The sequence below is a fragment of the Hypanus sabinus genome, chromosome 9, assembly GCF_030144855.1.
Source record: "Hypanus sabinus isolate sHypSab1 chromosome 9, sHypSab1.hap1, whole genome shotgun sequence".
NCBI classification, from domain to species: Eukaryota; Metazoa; Chordata; class Chondrichthyes; order Myliobatiformes; family Dasyatidae; genus Hypanus; species Hypanus sabinus.
In genome coordinates, this window is record NC_082714.1 from 147,783,558 (window position 1) to 147,807,786 (window position 24,229).

The 24,229-nt window shown below is 40.9% G+C and overlaps 2 protein-coding genes across 4 annotated transcripts in view; both read left to right on the forward strand.

Annotated features, from left to right (window-relative positions):
* Positions 1-3,562, forward strand: part of cables2b (Cdk5 and Abl enzyme substrate 2b) — a 39,078-nt gene extending 35,516 nt beyond the window's left edge. The window contains exon 9 of the mRNA XM_059980759.1: positions 1,274-3,562. Coding sequence (XP_059836742.1) covers positions 1,274-1,414 — 141 coding nt within the window. The 3' untranslated portion in view covers positions 1,415-3,562. The remainder of the gene's footprint in view (positions 1-1,273) is intronic.
* An 8,922-nt stretch (positions 3,563-12,484) lies between these two features.
* rps21 (ribosomal protein S21) lies at positions 12,485-22,983 on the forward strand. 3 transcript variants are annotated; one of them, XM_059980760.1, is made up of 6 exons: positions 12,485-12,606; positions 14,591-14,689; positions 15,079-15,142; positions 17,353-17,424; positions 20,053-20,108; positions 22,889-22,983. In XM_059980760.1, the coding sequence occupies exons 2-6, from the start codon at positions 14,640-14,642 to the stop codon at positions 22,896-22,898; spliced, it is 252 nt and encodes an 83-aa protein (XP_059836743.1). In that variant the 5' UTR covers positions 12,485-12,606; positions 14,591-14,639; the 3' UTR covers positions 22,899-22,983. The 3 variants fall into 3 exon arrangements, with proteins under 3 accessions (XP_059836743.1, XP_059836745.1, XP_059836744.1); XM_059980761.1 differs by having other exon boundaries at positions 12,566-12,671; XM_059980762.1 differs by lacking the exon at positions 22,889-22,983 and having other exon boundaries at positions 12,548-12,606; positions 20,053-20,112.
* Positions 22,984-24,229: the final 1,246 nt, after the last annotated feature.

Here is a 24,229-nt window from a genome sequence, read left to right on the forward strand (position 1 = left end):
CTCATTTAATGGTAGGGGTCTGTGGCATAAAGATTGGAACCCCTGGTTTAGAGGGATATGGGTCAAGCACAGACAAGTGGGACTGTTTGAGTGGACAACTTGGTCAGCATGAACAAAGGGTCTGTTTCTGTGCTGCACAGATCTAACTTATTGACAACTACCCACAAAATGATCACTGTCAACAGAAATTATTGTGATTATCGTAACTATTGATGTGATACATTAATGTAAATCTCAGTTCCTGAAGGTTGTTATAGCCGGGGGTGGTAGTGGGGATAAACTCCCGCTACCTGTTAAATGGTCCATCTCAAATAGCCTCTGACAACCAAATCCAGCTCCAGGCCTTCAAGTGTAGCTTAGCTAAGCCAGAACTGTTTTTACTGACACGAGAAAGGGGGTTAATTGGTGCCTTAAAACCAAACACTTCAGGCAGATGAGGCTTGTCAGCCATGGTAGCTCATCTAGGAGGAGGAGAATTCTGATCTAAAACCTCTGCTGCCTTGCGGCTATACCCAGTCATGCAAAGACCTCAGAAGTAAACCCCAAGGAAAAATCTGGAGCTGATCTCCCTAACGCAGTCCTATGTTGAGCTTAGCACTGACCGAAAACACCTGTGACGCTGCTGGCGCCAAACTATATCCGTCTATGCCATTTCTTTGGATTCATCAGCAGCATGGGGGGGGCTTGCTATACAGGCAACAGTTTGCTCTCCATGTCATAATGCCCCAACTTACATATCACATAGACAGCTGGGATTCACTATCCATTGTTGACCATGACCAATGGAGGGCCTCAAAGTAAATCTCAAATATTGTTCACAACTATCCTCCTAGTCAATAGCTATAAGTTGTTCTGACAAATTGTACACATTGTGGTTGACATTACGTGCTCATCATTTTTAAACAGATAAATAATCCAATTAAATTTTGTCCAAATGAAAAATTATGCAATTTTCAATAAAAGACATATGAAATCTAGATCGTACTATAGTGCATCAATGTAATAAATATCTGTTGTCCTTGCTGAAAGCCTTGTAATGATGGAACTAATAGTTTAGTGATAGTACTTTTATCTATACCACTCAAATATTTCTGATCAGAGTTTCCTGATTCAGTTCAAATATAATATTGCCATGTATAAATTCACTAATGCATGAGCCTTAACTGCAATATCAATTGCTCAGTCTATTCTTGAGGAGAACTTGTAGTTGAGATGTATATTGCATGTTTCATTTTTTGTAATACTTACAAATTTTATTGTTACTTGTCCACAGAAACTGGAAGAGCGATTACGATTGAACTCAAAGGAGCTAGTTGCCTTTGAGTTCACAACTCTTGTGGCTTTAGAGTTTGGCCTTTACCTTTCTGAGAAAAAAGTGTTACCTCACTACAGGCGCCTTGTCCACCAATCCTAGATGTAATTACATTCCTACTGAAGATGGGAGAAGCAAGAAGTTCTTCCTCAAAATGCTGCACTAGTTGAATTGTCTTTATTTTCCTTCATTAGCACAAACACCGTAGCAAAGAAACTACTATTTTACTAGTTGGCGACATTTAATGGTGATTCAACCAGCTTCTTGAAGTTGATGTCTGCCAGTTTTTCTGTTAAAGCACCTTTATTGATATTCGGGTGGAACTTGGTATATATGTGTGTAATGGCCAGTTTTGTCACATTATGAAGGATAGTAATAATTACCACCAAAAAAATTCAATAATAGGCAACAGCACTTTTCTACACGGTGACTAGTTGTTGCTGTGATTGTCTGTTCCAAGCTATTTGTTCTTCCAGGCATTATGCTACTGTAGTGGTTCAAGCAACTACTGTTATTTGCACAGAAGCCACCACTCTATGTTAGAGATTCAAAAGAAGCACATTTATAGTGCTATGCAGTTAATATTTGAACTATATATTTTTGAATATTTCGTGTTTCAGACTTGTCCGTAGTATAGTGTTTAGTCTTCAGTAAAAATGTATTCCTTTTCATAATCCTGTTTATAAAATGTAAACTGACTGTGATAATCGTCCCTTTTGGATCTCCTTTCATGGAATTTTTAATCTTGACAATAGGTGTAGTTAATGGATGCACTTAGAAAGTCTTCTTACAGATTGTATTCTGTTGGAAAATTATATTGGAGACCAACCTTCAGTTTTCCCCTTTTAGATGATTACTGGTCAAGTCAAATATTTAATATTTAAATATTAACTGTGTTGTCCTTAAAGTTTATTTAGCTTCTACATTTTGATGACTTACCTTTGACTTGTGAGACTATAATATTTTTGTAATTTAAAAAGTCAAATGTTGGAAAGACTGAGCAGCTCAGGCAGCATCTGTGAAGGAAGGGAGGAAAAGTTTGTTTCAAATTGATGACACTTCAAGTCGCAAGGCAGTCATTGGGTTGCAGAGTTGGAAAGTTAATTCTGTCTTCCTGGTCTTTGTGGATGCTGCATGACCTGGGGACTATTTCAGCAGTTCATTTTAGATTGCTAAGGTCTGCAATATTTTGCATTTGTTCTATATTTTATTTAATGATTTCACAGTGTGAAGGTATTTCAGGTATTAATAGAACCAACAGTGAGCAAATTAATGATCAGTCAGCAGCTTATTTAAAAACTGTGAAAAGAGCACAATACTATACTGTTTTGTAGTTTTCATTGGCTGTCTATTCATTTCTTTTGTGTCTAGCATGGGAACAAAAGCAGGTCATTTGACCATTTGAGTCTGTTTGGTTGCGCAGCTGGATCATGGCTCCTTTGAATGTCTCTTCATCCGCCCACCGTTACAAAAAAAATTCATCTGTTTCTATCCTGAGAAGTTAAATTAGCCAAATGTCTGCAGCTTGCTGTGGAATATGTTCCAGATTTCTTTTGTTGTATACATTTCACTTATAAATGGCCTTGCTCTTAAATCTTAAAGTATACCTTCACACAGCGTATTGTCACCTCCCCTACCTGCCCTACAAAAATAGATTGTACTTTATTTGATCAGGACTCTTCAACCCAACTCGAAGTATATCCATATATCCAAATGATTTTTAATGAATCTCCGAAGTACCACCTTGAAGACCAATATACCTTTCTATCTCTTTACCTGAACTGCTTCTCGTTTCATTGTTTTAAGTTATACTTTCTGAAGTATAAATTGTATACTTTCAATCTCGACCCTCCTTGAGCACCATTTCATAGTATTCTCCCAACTTTTATAACTTTGCTCTAACTTTTGATTAAGCTTTGACTATTTTTTATTCATTGTTTGTTAACCTTAACTGAAAATATGGATTATTTTGCTACGTTCTTCAATTAGCTGCAAATTGAATTGGTTTATAAAGTAATGTGCTCTTTTATTTATTGTACAATTTGAAAATGGAATTAGTTATATCTCTAATGGGCTCTCATTTCTTTAGATATTTAAGAAGATTTTGAGTATTTCTATATGAACTATAACCTCTTGTCTCAATGCACAGACGGACTTGGGACTTAAAAAGTTTTATAAAAGTTTATGTATATTTTTATTCATTTTTATTAGTTGAACTGCAATATTTCAAGTAAAAAAGTACAATTTTGAATATAATCACGTCTCCAGTCTGTTTATTTTCCCAGTTGGATACATAGTTGACGCTGTTGTGTAAATTGGATTTTAGTAATCCAAAGTTTGATGTCAGTAATTCTACAAAATTACATGGAAATGAAACATTGATGAAGAATTAGCTTAAAGCAAATTCTTCATCAATATTTCATACATACTGTACAAGGTCACTCTGGATTTTGGTTGATCTCTGTGGATTTTGGGATACCAGAAGTCTGACAAAGGAGCTTGGAAATCTGGACACCGTTAATGTGACTGCAGAAGTCCTTTTTGGGGAGGTGGGGGGGGCGTTGTGAAATCCCATGATTTACAAAACTCCACAGGTTAAATTTTTCTAATCCTGCTGTTGAAACAAATTAACATCCATTTAATAAAACCATCATGGAGTAACAGTGTGCTTCATTAAAGTTTGCTGTTTTAGGTATTTTAAACAAAGTTGAACCTGCACTTCAAGTTTATTGTCATTCAACCATACAACAGCTAAATGAAACATTGTTCCTCTGGGACCAATGTTCAAAACATAGTAAATACAGTTACAGTCCACATACGGTCACAAGCTAATATTAGCACAAGTTCCCAAATTACATGGCCTGAAGATTGACGGGTTGACTTTAAATGCAAGGCACATGTTTATGTATGACAGTGTAATATTATCGGCACTATTATAATAGAGAAAGCGGTCTTGTTAAATATATAGAACTGCTGCCAATAAAAAAAAAACATGAAAGGTGACCAGTGTAGGATGAGGGTGTCTGAGTAGGGAGGGACATTCAGAGGGGGTGTACATGTGCTGGGTGCCAGCAGGGTGTTGCAAAGTCTAACAGCTTGGGGGTAGAAGCTGGTGCCCAGGTTGACGGTACTGATTATGTAAGAGTACCCTCTGATAGCAGGACATCAAAAGGATGCTTATACAAATTAATCAATGTCAGCTACATAGAACTTAATTTCTCATTATACATTTATTTGAAAACATTTTCTACGGCTAAATACAAGTCATAAAGTTGTACAGTATAGAAACGGGGCCTTCAACCTACTTTGTATGAGCTGACTTTTTGCCTGTTTGCATTGTCCCATTTGCACATATTATGTCTGCGTCCCTCTGCCTTGCCTGGTCAAGTTAGATAGATACTTTATTGATCCCAAAAGAAATTAGAGTCTCAGTAGCATCACAACTTAGAAGAGATGTAAGAAAGAATATAAACAAAAAGTTGCCTCAAACAGTCTAACAGGAGAGGGCCAACACTTCCCCAGCTACAGATTGGCTTCTTATAGAACCTAATGGCTGTGGGTAAGAATGACCTCTTATACCACTCTTTGGAGCAGCGCAGTTCTCTTAGTCTATTACTAAAAGTGCTCCTCTGTTCGGCCAAGGTGGCATGCAGAGGGTGAGAAACATTGTCCAGAATTGCCAGAATATTCCGTAGGGTCCTTTGTCCTACCACAGCCTCCAGTGTGTCCAGTTTGACTCTTATAACAGAGCCAGCCTTTCTAATCAGTTCATTGAGCCTATTGGCATCACCCTTGTTGATGCCATTCCCCAGCACACCACCACATAGGAAATTGTACTAGTGACAACAGACTGGTAGAACATGTGAAGGACAGGCCTGCGTGATCCAAAGAATCTCAGTCTTTTCAGGAAGTAGAGGTGACTCTGGCCCTTGCACACGGCCTACGTGTTGGTGCTCCACTCAAGTCTGTCATCCAGGTACTTGCAGGTCCTCACCATCAATGGTAAGAGGAAGCAGTGCAGCCTTGGTTTTCCTAAAGTCTATCACCATCTCGTTTGTCTTACTGATGTTGAGCTTGCACTCTTTAACAAAGTCCTCCACCAGGGCCCTGTATACATTCTCCCTTTATACACCCAACACCATCAAAATGTTTGCAGATGACGTGACTCTGTTGTACCTAGAAGTCCAAGGCAAACAGGAGGGAGCCAATATAGAGCAGCTTTTAGCCATGTCTGACAGACTGCTCTGAAGCTGCAAAAGCTGGCCTGCGAGTCAGTTAGTTCATTATTCAGGATGCAATGGAAGTGCCAGCTTGTGTTGAATGGAGCTTTACCCCCAACAATGAAGGCGGTATAGTATTGAAGGCACTTAAGAAATCAAAAAAACATGATCCTCACATTGCTGCCCTGCCTATCCAAGTGGAAGTGGGCTCTGTTCAGCAGGTAGATGACAGTATTGTTGATTCTGAAGTGCTCCTGGTAGGCAAACCGCAAGGGATCGAGGGCTGGCCTGACCATGGGTCCGTTGGTAAGACAGGACCAGCCTCTCTAGGGCTTCATGATGTGTGAGGCCAGGCCCGCTGGACGGTAGTCATTCAGGATTTTCAGTTGGCCCTTCCTGGATTCTGGGACCACACATGATGTTTTCCACAGAGTCGGGACCCTTTCCAGGCTAAGACTAAGATTGAAAATGCACTGGAGAACTCCACACAGCAGCTCAGCGCACTCCTTCAGGACCTTGGGTTCACACCATCGGGTCCCAGTGCTTTGCCGTGTCTGAGTTTCCCCAGAGCCCTTCTCACCTGCTCAGTACAGAAGGTGAGTCCATGATGACTGGGGAGTTGGTGGAAGGTGGGCGCTGCGGGAGGTGAAGATCGGGATGATAGCGGTTGGTGTGTGGATGGCAGGTGCAGGGCAAGGAGGGGATGTAACACGTGCTAGTCTGTGTTGTTCATCCATGTGTTGAAATGGAGGGGGGAGGAGGGGAGGTATCATTACTGAGGGAGCATTGGATGTCTCAGCAACTGGACTGGTGTGAATTGTCAAACCTGTTGAAGCATTGCCTGTCAAATATTTCTGACACAAAATGATTACTTCTGATCCACCACTTGTTTAAAAAAAACTTCCCCCATCCCCTTTAAAGTTCTTTCCTATCACCTTAAACCTATGCCGCTTATTTTGACTTAACCAAACCATGTGGAAACATATTCTATCTACTCCATTTATGTCTATTATAATGTATGTTTCTATCAAATCATCCTTTCAAACTCCTGTGCTCCAGGAAAAACAAGCTCAGTCTATCTGATTTCTCCCGAATACTAAAATCCTCCAATCCAGCCAGCATTGTAAATCTTCCCAGCACTTCCTACAGTACAATAACTTTCTTCCTAGAGAGCAATGACCAAAACTACTCCTGATACTTGTTTGTATCTAAATAGTGTTTTATAAAGTTACTGTATGATGTCCCATCCTTAACGTTCTATGTCTCAGTCCATAAAGACAAGAATTCCATTATACTGTTACCACCTTTACTTTCTATGTGCCACCTCAGGGGGCTATGGCTTTCATCTTAAAGGAACACACAAAACGCTAGAGGAACTCAGCAGGTCAGGCAGCATCTATGGAAGTGAATAGATAGTTGACAGATTAAGAAGGTCGGACAGAGGATACCCAGTAGGAATATAAGGTGTTGTCCCCAGAACCTGAGTGTGGCCTCATCACAGAAGTAGAGGATGCTATGGACAGTTGTGTCAGAATGAGAATGGGAACTTGAATTGGAATGGATGGCCCCTGGGAGATCTGGCCATTTTTCAGTGAACAGACCACTTTGTTGTTCTGGCATCCTCCCCCTTCCTTCGCAGTCCTTAAAGGAGAATCTGCCCAAAATGTTGAGTATCTATTCATTTCCATTGATCTGCTGAGTTCCTCCAGCACTTTGTGTGTGTGTGTGTGTTGCTTTGGATTTCCAGCATCTGCAGACCTACTCTTGTTTAGGCCTAAAGCTCACAAAAATGTGCAAAAGTTAACAATTACTACACATTACAATAAGAAATATTAAAGAGTCGTACAAAAAGAGAACAAAACAGTGATGGAGTGTTCGTGGACTGAGAAGCTGTTCCTGAAATGACAGGTGTGTGGCCCAGCCTCCCGATGGTAGCAATGAGAAGAGGACATGTCCTGAGGAGATGGATTCATCTGGAGCATCGCATTTTGAAGGTGTGCTGGGAAGGATAGCGTCCATGGTGGAGCTGGCCGAGTTCACAACCTTCTGCGGTTTTCATCAACATCTTTACCTCACTATCAGCTTTGCATATTTTCTGACTAGATCCTCTTTTAGTGCAGTTTTGAAATATTTTTCCTACATATTTATCCTATTATGGTACGAGACACCAAGCTTGCTTACATTCCAAACTGCTGCCGCGTTTTCTTTCCTAAGTAGGTCACTTCAATGCTTAGCAGCTGTTTCCAAATCATGGCAACACACACAAAATACAGAGGGAACTCAGCAAGTCAGGTAGCATCTATGAAAACCAATAAACAGTTGCAAAATTAAGACGGCAGGGGGCGGTGGAGGAGTACAAGCTGACAGATGCCAGGTGAGTGGGGGAGGAGATGGAGTACAAAGCTGGGAGAAGGTGTGCAGATGAGGCAAAGGATTAAAAAAGGATCTAAAAGAGGGACAGTGGACCGTGGAAGAAAGGGAAGGAGGAGGGGAACCATAGGGAGGTGATGATCACGTAAGGAGAAGAAGAGGGATGGAGCAGGTAACCAGATTCGCTCTGTCTGCCAAAAAGGACAGGATCTCCCAGTGGCTATCCAGTTCAATTTGAATTCTTATTCTCATTCTGATATATCTGTCCATAGCTTCTTCCACTGACAAGATGAGGCCACACTCAGGTTCAAGGGTCAACACCTCATATTCCTTCTGAACAGCCTTCAGTCTGAGGACATGAACATCGATTCCTCTAACTTCTGGTATTTTCTTTCTCCTTTCTTCATTCTGGTTGCCCTTTTCATCACTGAACATCTCCTCACTTGCCCATCACCTCCCTCTGGTGGAGCTGGCTGAATCTATAACTCTCTGCAGTGTTTTTTTTTACAGTCCTGTTCATTGGAGCCTCCATGCCAGGCGATGATGCATTTAATCAGAATGCTCTCCATGGTTCATCTGTAGAAATCGGCTGGAGTCTTTGGTAACGTACCAAATTAACTCAAAATCCTAATGAAGCAGAGCACTGGCATGTTTTCTTCATGATTGCATCAATATGCTGGGCCCAGGATAGATCCTCTGAATCATATGGCACGATAAAGGGCTGACAGCACCTGAAACAAAAATGATTGTCTTCAACCAACATTCTGCACTTTATAATTGTGAACATTATTGCAAAGATAATTGTAGGAGTGTGTTCAAAAAGTGATGCAAAGTACTTGAACAAATAAAAATAATTAATTACTTCCAAAGAAATAAAAGTGTCAAGGTGGATTAATTTCTTTACAATAAATCTGTTGATGAAATTTTACAAGATTAAAAAGAAAAATTAAAAGATTTGCCTTTTTTTTGTCACATCTACATTGAACCATACAATGAAACGCATCGTTTGTTTCAAGACAGCAAGTACCGTGCTCGGGAGCAACCCGCGTATGTTACCGTCCTTCAGACACAAACATAGCATGTCCACAACTAGCTAACTCCAAGTCTTTGGCATGTGGAGGGAAACCAGAGCAGCAGAATAAAGCTCACGTGGTCATGGGGAGAACATACAAATACCTCGCACGCAGCGGCAGGAATCGAACCCCAACTGGTGTTCACTAGCGCTGTAAACCGCTAAAGTAATCAAAGTGTATTTTCCTTGACTGAAACTAAATGTCATTCGGAATCAGACATAGAATCAGAAGACAACTCGAAGGGAACAGAAAAGTAATTTCTTAAATCAGGGAAAAGATTACTTTTGATTTGCTCCTTGCAATGAAAAGGGGTAATTCAGAGATGCTGAAAATCCAGAGCAACACACACACACAAAATGCCGGAGGAACTCAGCAGGTAAGGCAGCATCTAGGGAAAAGAGTAAACAGTCAGCATTCCAGGTTGAGACCCTTCATCAGGACCAGAAAGGAAGGGGGACCAAGACAGAGCTGAGTTCCTCCAGAATTTTGTGTGTGTTACTACTTCATCATATTGTGCAAGGTCATTTAAGAAAACATGACCACAATGTGAGAAAATTCTTCGTTGAAGTAGTTTAATTGGTAACTAGATCCTACATCTGAACATAGGGTGCTTAGCTAGCTCTACTCACTTCACACTCATGACTGTGCGGCTGAGCACAGCTCCAGTGCTGATGCCATCACTGTCGTTGGCTACGCCAAAGGTGGTGACAAATCAGCGTATAGGAGGGAGATGAATAATCTTCCTTACTGTCAGCAGCTATAGAATTTACAATGAGGAACAAGGAAATGTCAGAACAGTTAAAGAAATACTGTGGATTCTGGTTAAGTGGGGCACATTGGGGCCAGTCCGTTTTGGCACAATTAGCTGAAGTCTCATGAAAATAGTTAAAATGGTATATAAAAAAAACAAACTACTATTTAACTGAGTAATCAATTATGTATTCAAATTAAATACATAACAAATTAGAACCCTACTAATTCTGCTAAAGTATTATGAAGCTGTGTATTGGTTCTGAACAATTATCAATGGAGAAATTCATCCAGTGTACACTGTCGTGTTCTTATGACTGTAAATGAAAAAAAATAGCGCAGAAACCTAGTGCAGATAACAACTGAGGGGAATGGGGATGGGCAACAGAGAAGGGGGGCATTACCAGAAGTTTGAGAAATCAATGTTCACACATCAGGTTGGAGGCTACCCGGATGAAATATCAGGTGTTGCTCATCCAACCCGAGTGTGTTCTCATCGCGACTGTAGAGGAGGCCATGGATTGACATATTGTAATGGGAATGGGAAGTAAATTAAAATGTGTGGCCATTGGGAGATCCTGCTTTTTCTGGCAAACAGAGCGTAGGTGCTTGGCGAAGTGATCTGTCAATCTACATTGGGTCACACCGATATACAGGAGGGCACACCAGGTCTGACCCCAACAGACTCACAAGTGAAGGGTCATCTCACCTGAGAGGACTGCTTAGTGTCCCTGAATGGTAGTGAGGGAGGAGGTGTAGCAACACGTCAGACCAGTCTCAAAGTGAGTCCTATTTCAATGTCAGTGGTTGTGAATTAATAATTTCTCAACAATTTCTCCTTCAGCTCCTCCCATTTCCTCCAAGTCAAAGGTGTAGTTATGGGTCCCAGGTATTCCTGGCCTTTTATTGGCTATGTGGAACAGTTTATGTTCCAAGCCTACATCGGTGTCATTCCCCCAATTTTCCTACACTACATCAACGACTGCATTGGTGCTGCTTCCTGCACCCATGCTAAGCTCGTTGACTTACTCAACTTTGCCTCCAACTTCCACCCTGCCCTCAAATTTACCTGGACCATTTCCAACACTCCCTTTCTCAATCTCTCTATCTCTGTCTCTGGAAATAGCTTATCCACTGATGTCTATTATAAATCCCCGGACTCTTACAGCAACCTGGACTATATCTCTTATCACCCTGTCACTTGTAAAAATGCCGTCCCCTTCTCTCAGTTCCTCCATCTCCACCGCATCTGCTCTCAGGATGAGGCTTTTCATTTCAGAACTAATGAGATGTCCTGTTTCTTCAAAGAAAGGGGCTTTCCTTCCTCCACCATCAATGCTGATCTCACCCGCATCTCTTCTATTTTGTGCGACCCATCCTCTCACTGCTTCACCAGTGATAGGTTTCCTCCCGTCCTCATCAGCCTCAGCGCCCAGCACATGTTTCTCTGTAACTTCCGCCATCTCCAATGGGATCCAACCACCAAGCTCATCTTTCCCTCCCCCACCCCCCACTTTCCGCAGGGGTAGCTTCCTGTGCGACTCCTTTGTCCATTTGTCCCTCCCCTCTGATCTCCCTCCCGGTACTGATCCTTGCAAGCAGAACAAGTGCCATACCTGCCCCTATACTTACTCCCTCACTCCTATTTAGGGTCCCAAACAATCCTTTCAGGTGAGGCGACACTTCACCTGTGAGTCTGTTGGGGCCATTACTGTATCCAGTGCTCCCAGTGCGGTCTCCTGTGTATCAGTGAGACCTGACATAGATTGGGAGACCGCTTCACCGAGCACCCACTTTCCATCCACTAGGAAAAGCAGGATCTCACATTGGCCACCCATTTCAATTCTACTTCCCAATCCTATTACAATATGTCGGTCCATGGCCTCCTCTAGTGTCGCGATGAGGCCTCTTCCAGACTGGAGGAGCAACACCTCATATTCTGTCTGGGTAGCTTCCAACCCAATGGCATGAACATCAATTTCTCGAACTTCCAGTAATTGTTCCCACCAACCCCCCCCCCCCCCATCTTCACCCATTCCCGTTTCCCTTTCTCCCTCTCCTTACCTGCCTGTCACCTCCCTCTGGTCATCCTCCCCCTTCTAACCCTCCTGTCAGATTCCCTCTTCTCTAGCCCTTCATCCTTTTCACCTCTCCTCCCAGCTCTTTGTTTCACCTCTCCCCATCTCCTGGTTTCACCTATCACCTAAAATTTGTACTTCTTCCTCCCCTCTCCTTCTTGCTCTAACTTCTCATCCTTGTTTCCAGTACTGATGAAAGGTCTCGGTCTGAAACATCGACTGTACCCTTTTCTATAGATGCTGTCTGGCCTGCTGAGTTCCTCCAGCATTATGTATGTGCTGTTGTGAATGATGCATGTTTCCACAGCAGAAGACTTGCACTACAAAGTGCTCTTCCATATAATTTATGTTTTTTTTTCTTATGAACATGGCAATAAGCTCGACTTTAATTTGAAAATTCTTAGGTTTATTAATAATACAATTGGATGCCATTGGCTGATGTGATGGGCTTTAATGGGAGGTTCTCTGCATCTTTAACACTGTAGCATTATAGTCTGCTTTATGTTATTGCTTTTCCCGTGCACTACCTCAAAGGACTGATGTGATGAAAACCGTCTTTATGAATGGCCCGTAAAACAAAGTTTGTAATTGTACCGCAGTACAAGTGACATGAATAAATCAGTGACTAATGCTATTGTTGTCTCATGGGGATGAGGAAGTAGGGCTGGTTCATTATTTGCCCCGCAGTGCGCACGCAACTTGACTAGAGCGGGTTCGCCCAAGGGAAATGGAGCGCGCCGATTGTTGACGTCACGTCCGCAACGCCAGCCCCTTTCTTTTCGGTGTCGGCCATTTGCGTGGAGGTGAGTTCGGGCTGTGAGTGAGGGAAAAGCCGTGGCGGGTGCTTCCGAGCCCGGTCACAGCACAGGTTCGAGCATCGGCGGGATGGGAGACGGAAGGCGGCCGTGATTCTGGGGCCGCGGTCGGGCTGATGATGAACAAGGGAACCTAGTTGTTGGGAGTTGGGGCACCGCGTGTCCGAGGCGGGCGCGCCGGTGCCGCCGAGCTGTCGGTTCCTGGGCCGTGTGCAGGCAATACCGGGCTCCCCAGGTGCTGTAGGTGGGCCACGTTCCTTCTGTGTTTCCCAAGGGTCTTCTGAGGAATTCATGGTGTCTGGAAGTGGGAGGAAACATTCAAGGCGACGTGTGCACATGAAGCTCCCACAATCACGTTACAGCGAAAGGGTGATCCCTTTAGTTACCTTAATGTGAGATATTTACTAGAGATAATGCATTGCCTCTTCCATTAATTACCATCAGATTTCACGCCCCCCACTAAAAATAAAGCTGGTTTAACTGTTAGCCGTGCACCACTTAGTTACAGTAACACATTGAATACTATTCTATATTTTTGTCATTTGGATTGGGATATGTTTCCTGATCTTATGTAAACTCGTTAGCAATCTCATTCCATTGAAACTTGTAAGTGGGGTCATCATGAAGTGCAGCACATGACACAATCGTCAAGGAGGATCGCGACCTGAAACAGCGACTATACTCTAACATAGATGCTGCCTGGCCTGTTGAGTTTTTCCAGCATTTTGTGTGTGTTGATAGACAGATCAGCTGTTTTGCACATACTTGTGTTGGTATCAGTTTCTTTACTACAGCAGCTATATTTCAGCTGAGTTTGAGGAGATTTGGTTTGTCAACTAAAGGGCTCAAACTTGTACAAATATACCATAGAGAGCATTCAGATTGGCCGTATCACCATCTGGTATTGGGGGGGGGGGGAAGAGGTTGTCTACTGCATAAGATCGAAGTAAGTTGTAGAGAGTTGTAAATTACTCAGCTGTCATGGGTACTAGCCTTCATAGTAGGAGTGGTGCCTAAGGCCATCATTAAAGATGCCCACCACCCAGGATATGCCCTCTTATCATTGTTACCATCAGGAAGGAGGTACAGGTGCCTAAAGGCACACACTCAGCTATTCAGGAACAGCTCTGCCATCCGATCTCCAATGGACTTGCACTACTTATTTTAACTTTTAAGGGACAAATCTACTGACTGTAACTCTTTTTTTCTCTCTATCACGTATTGCATTGTACTGCTGTTGTAAAATTAACAAATTTCCTGACATAAGCTGGTGATGTTAAACCTGATTTTGATTAATACAGTAACACATCATTTGTTAGACCTATCTGGCCTCTTCAATATCCCTTTCCTCCACTAATGTTGCCTTGCCATCTTTTTTTAAGGTTTATTTAACAACTTTTTAGTTATCTGCTTTTCTCTTTGTTCATCTCTTGCTTTTGGATTGATATATTTTCCTCTTTGCAATGCAACTATCACCATTAAGTGTTTTATGGTCAAAGTGCCACATAAATGAAAATTGTTAGATCAATAAAAGTAGTTTTGTACAACTCAACAAGAATCTGTTTTTATCTGCCTATAGTTCATCCTATGGAGCATGTAAACACCAGCTCCTCCAAGTCAGTTGCACTTCTGTGATGTATATATTCTTTCAATGTTGCATTTAAAGGCTGAAACTCCTATTCTCATCTCGTACAGTGTAGTAAACAGGCCTGTCAGTGGCACTCACATCTGTGCATTTTTCTTTTTCTTTGGTATTTCATTTTTCATAAATAGCTGTTCATTTAATTAATGGGACTTGTACAAAACTCAAGTTATTCTATGTGTAATTCTGGATAAATGTTAGGCAGGTATTGCTGAAAATGAAGTGATGAATTGAAAGGAGTGTTTACCAACAAGGAGGCTTAACAGTTAACTGAAACAGCCTATAGAAAACTTCAGTTTTTAATGTGTTCTTATTTTTCTATCTCTGTAGATCTTTTGTCACATCTGAATAAAAGCCCTCCAACTGAACTAAATCCAACATGCAGAACGACGCAGGAGAATTCGTTGATCTTTATGTTCCACGCAAATGGTAGGTATGAAGTGGGTGGCAGGGCATGTCAGAGTAGTAGTTAGTTTAATGCTTTCCAGTGCCAGTGATCTCAGATCAGGGTTGGATTCCTGACCTCTCCATTACTTCTGAGTTTCCTCTGGCTGCTCCAATTTCCCTTCTCATTCTAAAGGTGTACTGGTTAGGGTTAGTTGTGGACAGGCTCTGTTGGTGCCAGAAACATGATGACACTTCTAGACTGCCTCCAGCATAATCCTTGGACTGTTGGTCATTGATAACAAATTACTATTTTATCACATATTCAATATTTCAGTGTATATGTGACAAATAGAGCTAATCTAAATATTTGAACATGGTGATGTGCATTACATGTGATCATCTATGTTAATTTGTTAATTTTTGGCTTTTAGCTCTGCTAGCAACAGAATTATTGGTGCTAAGGACCATGCCTCTATTCAAATCAACCTTGCTGAGGTAAGTTATACATAAATAGTTTAGACTGTAAATCTTAGACATAACTATGGTTAGAAGTTGTATGGTTGGTATTGGAAATACTTATGTCCTTGTGGTCAGGTTGCCAAGGGAAAATATTAAAAATCTAGGATAATTGTGAGACTAAATGAGAAATGGTGAGCAGACTTCACAGAAACAACCAAAGGGAATTTTTTTTTACACACTGGATATGATGTAAGGTGCCCAATCAGAAAACTATGGCAGGAAAATGTATATTGGCAGTCAAGAGTATTGCATTGAGGGAGTGAGCTGGTACAGGATTCCCCCACTATCCGAAGGTAGAGCGTTCCTATGAAGCCATTTGTAAGCCAAAGTCTCGTAAAGTGCAGAAGCAATTACCATTAATTTAAATGGGAAAAATGTTTGAGCATTCCCAGACCCAAAAAAAAACCTATCAAATCATACCAAATAACACATAAAACCTAAAGTAACACAGGTACATATAGTAAAATCAGGAATGATATGATAAATATACAGTCTATATAAAATAGAAATATTGTATGTACGGTGTAGTTTCACATCAAAATCGGGACGAGAGCGAGCCAAAAGCGATGTGGAGGGAAAAAATCGACACATACGCGCAAGCGCACGTACACACACAACGCACATACACATGCACGCAAAACTTCCCGCACAAGGCTTCATGGTCATTGTAGTCTTTCTCGGGGTAACACAAGTATAAAGTGGGTGTCTTTTTTTGGTAAAGGCGAAAATCCTTTTTGGTTAGCGAAAACAGGTACTAATGTAAGTCTTTCGTAACTGCGAGCTGTCGTAAAGCGAACATTTGAAAAGCGGGGGGGGGGGGCTCCTGTAATTTGTTGCCTCTGTTCAAAATAAATGATCCTGATCAAATAGAAAGAATTTCTTGTTCTCAAGCTGGTAGAAAACGGTAGGCGCTGACCTAAGTTACCAGCAAAAAGCATTAGTCTGCACCTTAAGAGAGAAAAACAGAAAATACTGTAAGTATTCAGCAGGTCAAACAGTATGTATGGAGAAAAAAACAACTAATTCAAGATGGTAAATTTTTGTAAGAATTTAAGTTGCAGAGATGGGATAGTCATGCAGAAAGAGGGGTAGGGAAAAAATTGATCCTTAAAAAAAGGACCTGACAGTGGGAAAGTTTGAATTGTACAAATGATGGTGCATGGTACTGCATGAAATGGTAGTCAAGGTATGTGTTATTTAAAAATAACATGTCTGAAATGATATAAAATGTACCTTCCCCTTTGTCTGCAGCTTAAACTTGATTGATTTGAAACAAACTAAAATGTTACTCTCTCCTGTCTGACTTAAGAATTTTCAGCATTTTTAAAAATTTCTACTTTGGATATCTTGCAACTATAGAAATTTGCTTTTAGAGTTGTATTGCCTAAAGGGATGCTGGAAGCAGATTTAGTAATAATATTCCAAAGGAAGTTCGATGTCTACTTCTGTGGAAATATTTACAGCACTGTAGGGAAGAGCAGAGATGTATCAGATGTGGGTGAAGCAAGGTGGTCCCAAATGATCATTTTCCATGTTGTAGCATTCTATAATTCTTACTGACTAAACAAGGCAAGTTCAAAGGAGCTTTATAAAACTTCCTTTTAGATATACACAAGACAGAACTCTTAAAATCCATTTTAACCGGAATATTAGTTGTTTTATTTGCCTGAATTGCATGCATTGTAGAGGTTCCTGTTTAGGAATGAGATGCATCAAAACCATTCATATTTTCAATACCTAACATATTTTATGGGTGTCCTTTTACTATTATTCACACTGCTATATTCCTACGTTTTGTGTCATATATATTCTTTGTACATGAGCATTGGCACCAAAATTCAAGTTGTTAATGTATATACAAAAAGAGTTAATTGTCCTAACAGTAACCACTGTATAGCTCCAACTAGTCTGGAGAAACATCCATTCACACTTGTTTTGCATCCATTGGCTTTCTGTATCCACCTGTCATTGCTGACTCTACTTCCTAAATTTCATTTTCTTTGGCCTTTTAAGAATTGATATTCACATCATCTACACTGTTCTTCTCAGCTCTCACCTTCACTTAATCAAAAATACCTGTTCTGGTACAATGACCAGACTTTGTACCTGACTTGGTTAGATTTTGCTTTTAGGTTTCCAAAACATCTCCTTGTTTGAAGCATCTGTTGAAATCTCTTTTATCTTAGGTCGATAAAGTAACTGGGAGATTCAATGGGCAGCACAAAACCTATGCCATCTGTGGAGCTATTCGTAGGATGGTATGTACATTTTCGATTAAAGTAAATTCTTACTTGCGGTTTATTATCCTTTTATAATAAGGAGCTTAATGGTGATGTGTGAAATTGCACATTAACGATGATCTTGCGTTTGCCATTTACATTGGCGGCACAGTAGTATAGTGGTTAGCACAGTACCTTACAGGCGACCTTAGTTTATTTCCCACCAACTGCTTATAATGATATTTTACGTACTCCCCATGACCATATGGGTTTCCTCTGGGTTCTTCGGTTTCATCCCAGAGTCCAAAGACATACTGGTTGGTTGGTAAATTGATCATTGTAATTTGTGCTGGGGTTAAATCAGGGGATTGCTGGGTAGTGTGGCTTGAAAGGCCTACCCTGCGCTTTATCTCAATAAATGAACATGTATGCTGAAATGTTGCTCTTTTAAATAAGGATTTACATTGATGGGATTTTTTTATTTTGGGGGGGTAGGGATTCCTTATAATTTCTTGATCTCAGTCATTTACATGGAATCCCTATGAATGTATGTGTAGATTTCCCAGAAATCACAACTTTTCAGATGTTTAAATCAAAAATTTCACCCCATCATCTTTGCAGCGGGTTAACAGTGTAAATAAAAATAATTGTCAGCAGAATCTTTTACCTTCTATATTAACTATACTAGTACACATAAAGGTTTATTCATTACAAGTGGGCTCCATTTCTGGTGTGATTTCTGTTGAAGTGTCTTGACTTGGCCTTTTTTTTTGGTCAAAGCTGAAGAAGAAAATGTCTCTAAATTCATTTTTGGGATTGCCTTGAGACAAAGTGATGGTATTGGATAAGGAAGAAGAATTGAGAAAATATATCATTACTCTTATTTATTTTTAATTTTAGTAATTCAGTGTGGAGTAGGCCCTTCCAAACCTTCAAGCCGTGCCTGCCCAGCAAACCCTGTTAACCCTAACCTAATCACAGGACGATGTACAACAACCAGTTAGCCTACCTGATATATCTTTGGACTGTGGGAGGAAACCAGAGCACCCGGGAAGAACCCCTGCATTCCTCGGGGAGGACGTACAGAGACTCCTTACCAGAATTGAACTCTGAACTGCAGAGCACACAGAGCTGCAATAGCGTCTCACAAACTGCTGTGCTACCATGGCACCAAAGTTTTCTGTTGCTTAATTTGTTCACAATTTTACTTACTCTTGGTTGAAGTTCTGGGGGTGAAACAGAGTTTACTTATTGTCCTCTTTGAGTGAGAATAGCCAAAATCTGAATCGGGGTCGTTAATCACCGACTTGTATGCGGTGAAATTTGTTGTTCTGTGAGAGTACAGAGCAAAGAGATAAAAATTATTATAAATTATAAAATTTAGTAATGCAGTAAACGAAAGGAATATCGAGGTAGTGGTCATGGGCTCATGGATCACCCAGAAATTTGATGGTGGCAAGGGATAAGCCATTTCTGTCTTAGGCTCCTGTGCCTCCTCCCTCAATGGTGTTAATGAGAAGGTAACATCTCTGAGATAGTGAGGGTCCTTAGTGATGAATGCATCCTTCTTGAGGGGCTGTCTCTATGTTGGGAGGATTGTCCCCATGATGGAGCTAGCTGAACCTACATCCCTCTTGCGATCCTGTGAAATGGAGCCTCAATACAGGCTGTGATATAACAAGTCAGAATGTTTCCCTCAGTACTGAAATGTTTGAGTCTGATGACAAAACAGAATTTCTCAACTACTTAAGTTGTATCACTGGCATGCATACTTTGATTGCAGCAATGTATTGGGTCCAAAATAGATCCCCCAAGATGTTGACGCCTGGGAACTGAAGCATCTCACCCTTTCTACTGCTGACCACTCATTGAGGACAAGTGTGTTGTTTCTGATATTGAGTATAAAGTTGTTGCGATACAAGTCAACCAGCCAATCTATTCCATCTCTTGGTCGCTATCTGAGATTCTACCAGCAGCGGTGTTGTTGGCATGTTTATTCATGGATTTTGAGCTATGCTTAGCCACAAAGTCATTTGTTTAGAGAGGGTAGAGCAGCAGGTGAACCATGCATCCTCAGACTGTTGATTGTCAGTTAGGAGAAGTTATTGCCAATACATGCTGAGTGTGGTCTCCTTATAAGGAAGTCCAGGGTTCAATTGCAGAGGGAGGCGCAGAGATTCAGGGTTTGAAGCCTGGTGATTAGTGTGGAGGGATGATAATTAGTATAGAGGAGACACCGGCCTGACATGTTTTGGGGTTTTCGAACCATTGGGATTGCATCTGCTGCAGACCAGATGTAGTGGTAGGTAAATTCCAGAAGCTTCAGGGCTTTGCTAAGGTTCATTTTGTGGATAATGGTTATTGTCGGTAACTAATCACGGTGAAAGAGTGTAATTGGAATCCTTGAAAATATACATAACATAGAGACAGCTGCTTGAGTGTAAGTGGGTCAAAATCCAATTTGTGCTCCTGTTGAAAGTAAATTGTGTGGTACCACATTGTATTGTAAGTATGTATTGTTGAGCTCGCTGTGTAGAACTGCAATTTTATCCATACTTGCACAGACCACATTGTTTACATTCACTCATTTGTTTTTGGTGATAGTGGAATGCTATTTGACCTACATTGCATTTGAAGACTTACTCCACATTTTCTCTTTTTTAACAGGGTGAATCAGATGATTGTATCCTAAGGCTAGCAAAGACCGACGGGATTGTGGCCAAGTAAGCTATATTTTGAACCTCAGTGTGATTTTGTTTGTGTTGGCATTATTGTATTTTTAAGTTCACATACGGGGTGTTCAGCTAGAAAATAGAGTGCCTTTCCAATTCCAAATGCAGGAGATTTTGCGGCATTGTTTTAAGATCATATGACATAGGAGTAGAATTTGGTCATTCAGCTCATTGATCTCCACCATTCTATCATGGCTGATCTACTATTCCTCTTTACCCCATTTCCCTGCCTTCTCCCTGTAACCTTTGATACTGTGATTAATCAAGTAACTATCAATCTCTACTTTAAATATAGCCATGACTAGGCCTGCACAGGTGCTGTGGCAATAAGTTCCACAGATTCACCACCCTTTGGCTAAAACCATTTTTACACATCTGTTCTATATGGATGTCCCTCAATTCTGAGGCTGTGCCCTCTGGTCCGAGGTTCCCCTGGTGTAGAAAGCATCCTCTCGGCAAGCACTCTTTCAATGTTCGTTGGCTTTCAATGAGATCTCTCTCTCGTTTTTCTAAACTCCAGCAAGTACAGACCCAGAACCATCAAAGGCTCTTCATATGGTAATCTTTTCTTTCCTTGGATAAGGGGCCCAAAGTTGATCACAATACTCGGACTGTGGTCTAACAAAGCCCTAGCATTACGTCCTTTTTGTATTGTAGTCCTCACAAAATGAATACTAACATTGCATTTGCCTTCCTTACCACTGACTACCGTCTTGCAAGTTATCTTTAGGCACTCCTGCACGAGGACTCCCAAGTCTCTTTGCACCTCTGATTTTTGAATTTTTTCTCCCCATTTAGAAAATAATCTATGCCTTTATTCCTTCTGCCAAAGTGCATGACCGTGCACTTTACTACACTACATTCTATCTGCTACTACTTTGCCCATTCCCTCAATCTTTCTAAATCCTCCTGCAGACACTCTGCTTCCTCAACACCACCCATCCTCGATTCGTTGGCAAACTTGAGCCATTAATCCTCCCTTCATCCTTCAGTCTAGTGATTCTTGAAAGATAATTACTAATGCCGCTGCAATCTCTTCAGCTGCCACTTTCAGAACCCTGGGGTGTGGTCCAGGTGACGTATCTACTTACAGACTTTACAGCTTCCTGCGCAACTTCTCCATAGTAAGAATAGCAAAAACACTCACTTCTGCTCCCTTCCACTCTCACATTTCTGGCAGTCTGCTTGGGAATTCCACAATGAAGATAGGCATTAAATGCTTTTTAAGTTTGCTTTTCTTCAACCCCCATTACTAGCTACCTCTCCAGTGTCATTAAAGGCAAATGTTCATCAGATCAGACAGGAGATCAACACTTCTGCTGTAGCTTTCAACATAAGTAGGCAGGGTTCTGATGAAAGATTATTGACTTGGAATGTTAACTGAGTCTGTCTCCTTGGATGCTATATCTAGCATTCTATTTTCAGGGGAATTAAAGTTAGCAGATGACAAAAAAATTGTTACTATTTTAAAGCTTGCTTATTTATTGAGAGATAGTGTTTAATAGGCCCTTCCAACCCTTTGGGCGACACAGCCCAGCAGCCCACATTTAACCCTAGCCTATTCATGGGACAATTTACAATGACCAATTAACTTACTAACTTGTACATCTTTGGACTGTGGGAAGAAACTCGAAGCCGGGAAAACACTGCACATTCCACAGTACAAATTCCTTACTGAGGACACTGATTGAACTTCGAACTCCAATATCCTGAACTATAATAGTGTTACACTACCATGGCACCCCTTGCTCTAGAAATCAAACTGTCTTCAGTCTGCTATCAATCTGTCCTTTTCCTACAAATTCCTCTTTTTAGATTCCAAAATCTTACTAATTTCTTTAGACACAGGAGCAAAGTTCAAAGTAAATTTTATCATTAAAGTACACATGTTGCCATATGCAACGTTGAGACTCATTTTCTTGTGGGCATATTTCACAAATCTATAGAATGGTAACTATAACAGGATAAGTGAAAGACCACCCAACTAGGGCATTCAACCTGAGTGCAAAAGACATTTAGCATAAGGTGCATTTACAACACGTGTTTAAAAAGTAAGCAGTATAGCACTACTGGTGCTTCATACAACATGCAGTGGATACTGGCAGGAAGTTCAGTCATCTCACATCCTGGGGGAAGAAGCTGTTTCTTATCCTAGTAGAAACATAGAAAATAGGTGCAGGAGTAGGCCATTTGGCCCTTCAAGCCTGCACCACCATTCAGTATGATCCTGGCTGATCATCCAACTCAGAACCCTGTACCTACTTTCTCTCCATAACCCCTGATCCCTTTAGCCACAAGGGCTATGTCTAACTTCCTCTTAAATATAGCCAATGAACCGGCCTCAACTGTAATACTGCAGTACCTCTTTCCTAATGGTAAGGGATGGAAGAGATTGTTCGGGGACCAGATGAGATTGTCCATTATGTGCACTCCCAGAAACATAATGCTCCTGTTTGTCTCCACAGTGGAGCCCATTTATGTACGGTGAGGATTAGCCAGTGTGCACCTTCCTAGAGTCCACAATTATCTCTTTAATCTTGTCCACATTGAGACTGAAGTAGCTATGCTTATAGCATTCTGTAAGTCGCTCTACCTGCTCTCTGTATGTCGTCTTGATGAGGCCAACCACTGTTGCGTCATCAGCAAACTTGATGATTGGTTTGAGCTGGCTCTAACAGAACTTTCATGAGTCAGCAGCAATCTTAATAGAATTATCAAATTTGTAAATGAACACTTTTTTGCTTTATAATATGTGTCCTTTTTCTTTTCAGGGCTGTCTAACAAGCAGAAGACTTGTATTTGGGAAGGCTGATGTTTGTATAGAAATAAAAAAATAAACAAAATTGGCTGTTGTCCTTTGCAATAAGTGATTAATATATCATTGGACATACATGAATTGGTAGTTTAAATATTTCACATTATGACATTATTATCCATCAGACAAATCTTTACATTTGAACTAGTCCATTCCATTTATGTTAGCCTGCGTTACTTGCATAGCCTTGTCATCAATCTAATGTACTGCTAAAATGTTTATTGGAACAGGCAAATTTCAGTGTTCTCCAGGCTCTGCTTTCTGACAGGTCTGCTGATCTTGCAGCCCTTGATTTTGGATTGCTGTTTCATATCAAAAATGATTTGCCTCTTTAAGAATCTACGAGGACGGTTGCAGACCTTGGAACTGGCATTTTTGAGTGTACTTTACCGAAGATGTACAGATATGACAATCATTTAACTTAGGTCAAATCTTACAACCAAATTTATTTATAAAACTGATAATTCCATCTGCTTAATACTGACATTGTGATTACCGATATGTTTATTTTGATATAGAAATTCTGATTAAATTAAAGGAAGATTTACTGTAATTAATGATATAAAAATGAACAACTCAAAAAAAGAAGCAGTAAAGTGCTCTTTGCATATTTTCAGGTTGTTTTGAGCATTATCACAGAAGAATTGCTGTTTTTGAGAGACTGAGCGATTCATACCTGGGAGAGATTCGGGCACACTGTTATGGGAGGAAAAAGTTCAATTTCAGATGAAACTTAACAAGTAGCCCTTAAAACTAACAATTGTGAAACATAATGAGTTTTTGTATAAAGTAAAATGATAATGCTTTGATGCCAACTTTGTTTTGAAAAGATTTCTTTCCCCACCCAAGACGAGTTATAAATCATCTTAAATATCCTGTAACTAATTGAATCTAATCTATAGCATTTGAAGAAATAAGATTTACACAAGTGGCTTATTACATCTGCAGAACATCAGGAAATGCATGTCACTTTTGGTAGTGTGATAAAGCAGACTTCACTCGGACGTTTATACTTGCATGTAAGACCATAAGACATGGGGGCAGAATTAGGCCATTTGGCCCATCATGGCTGCTCTTTTTTTTCCCCTCCTCAGCCCCAATCCCCATAACCTTTGCTGTGTCCAATCTGCCTTCCACTGACCTGGCCTCCACAGCTGCCTGTGATAACAAATTCACCCCCTCTGGCTAAAGAAGTCCCTCCTCTGCTTCTGTTTTAAATGGACACCCCTCTCTACTGAGGTCCACTCTTGTCCAATATGCCCCCCCCCCCCCCACCACCAGCATGGGAAACAGTCTT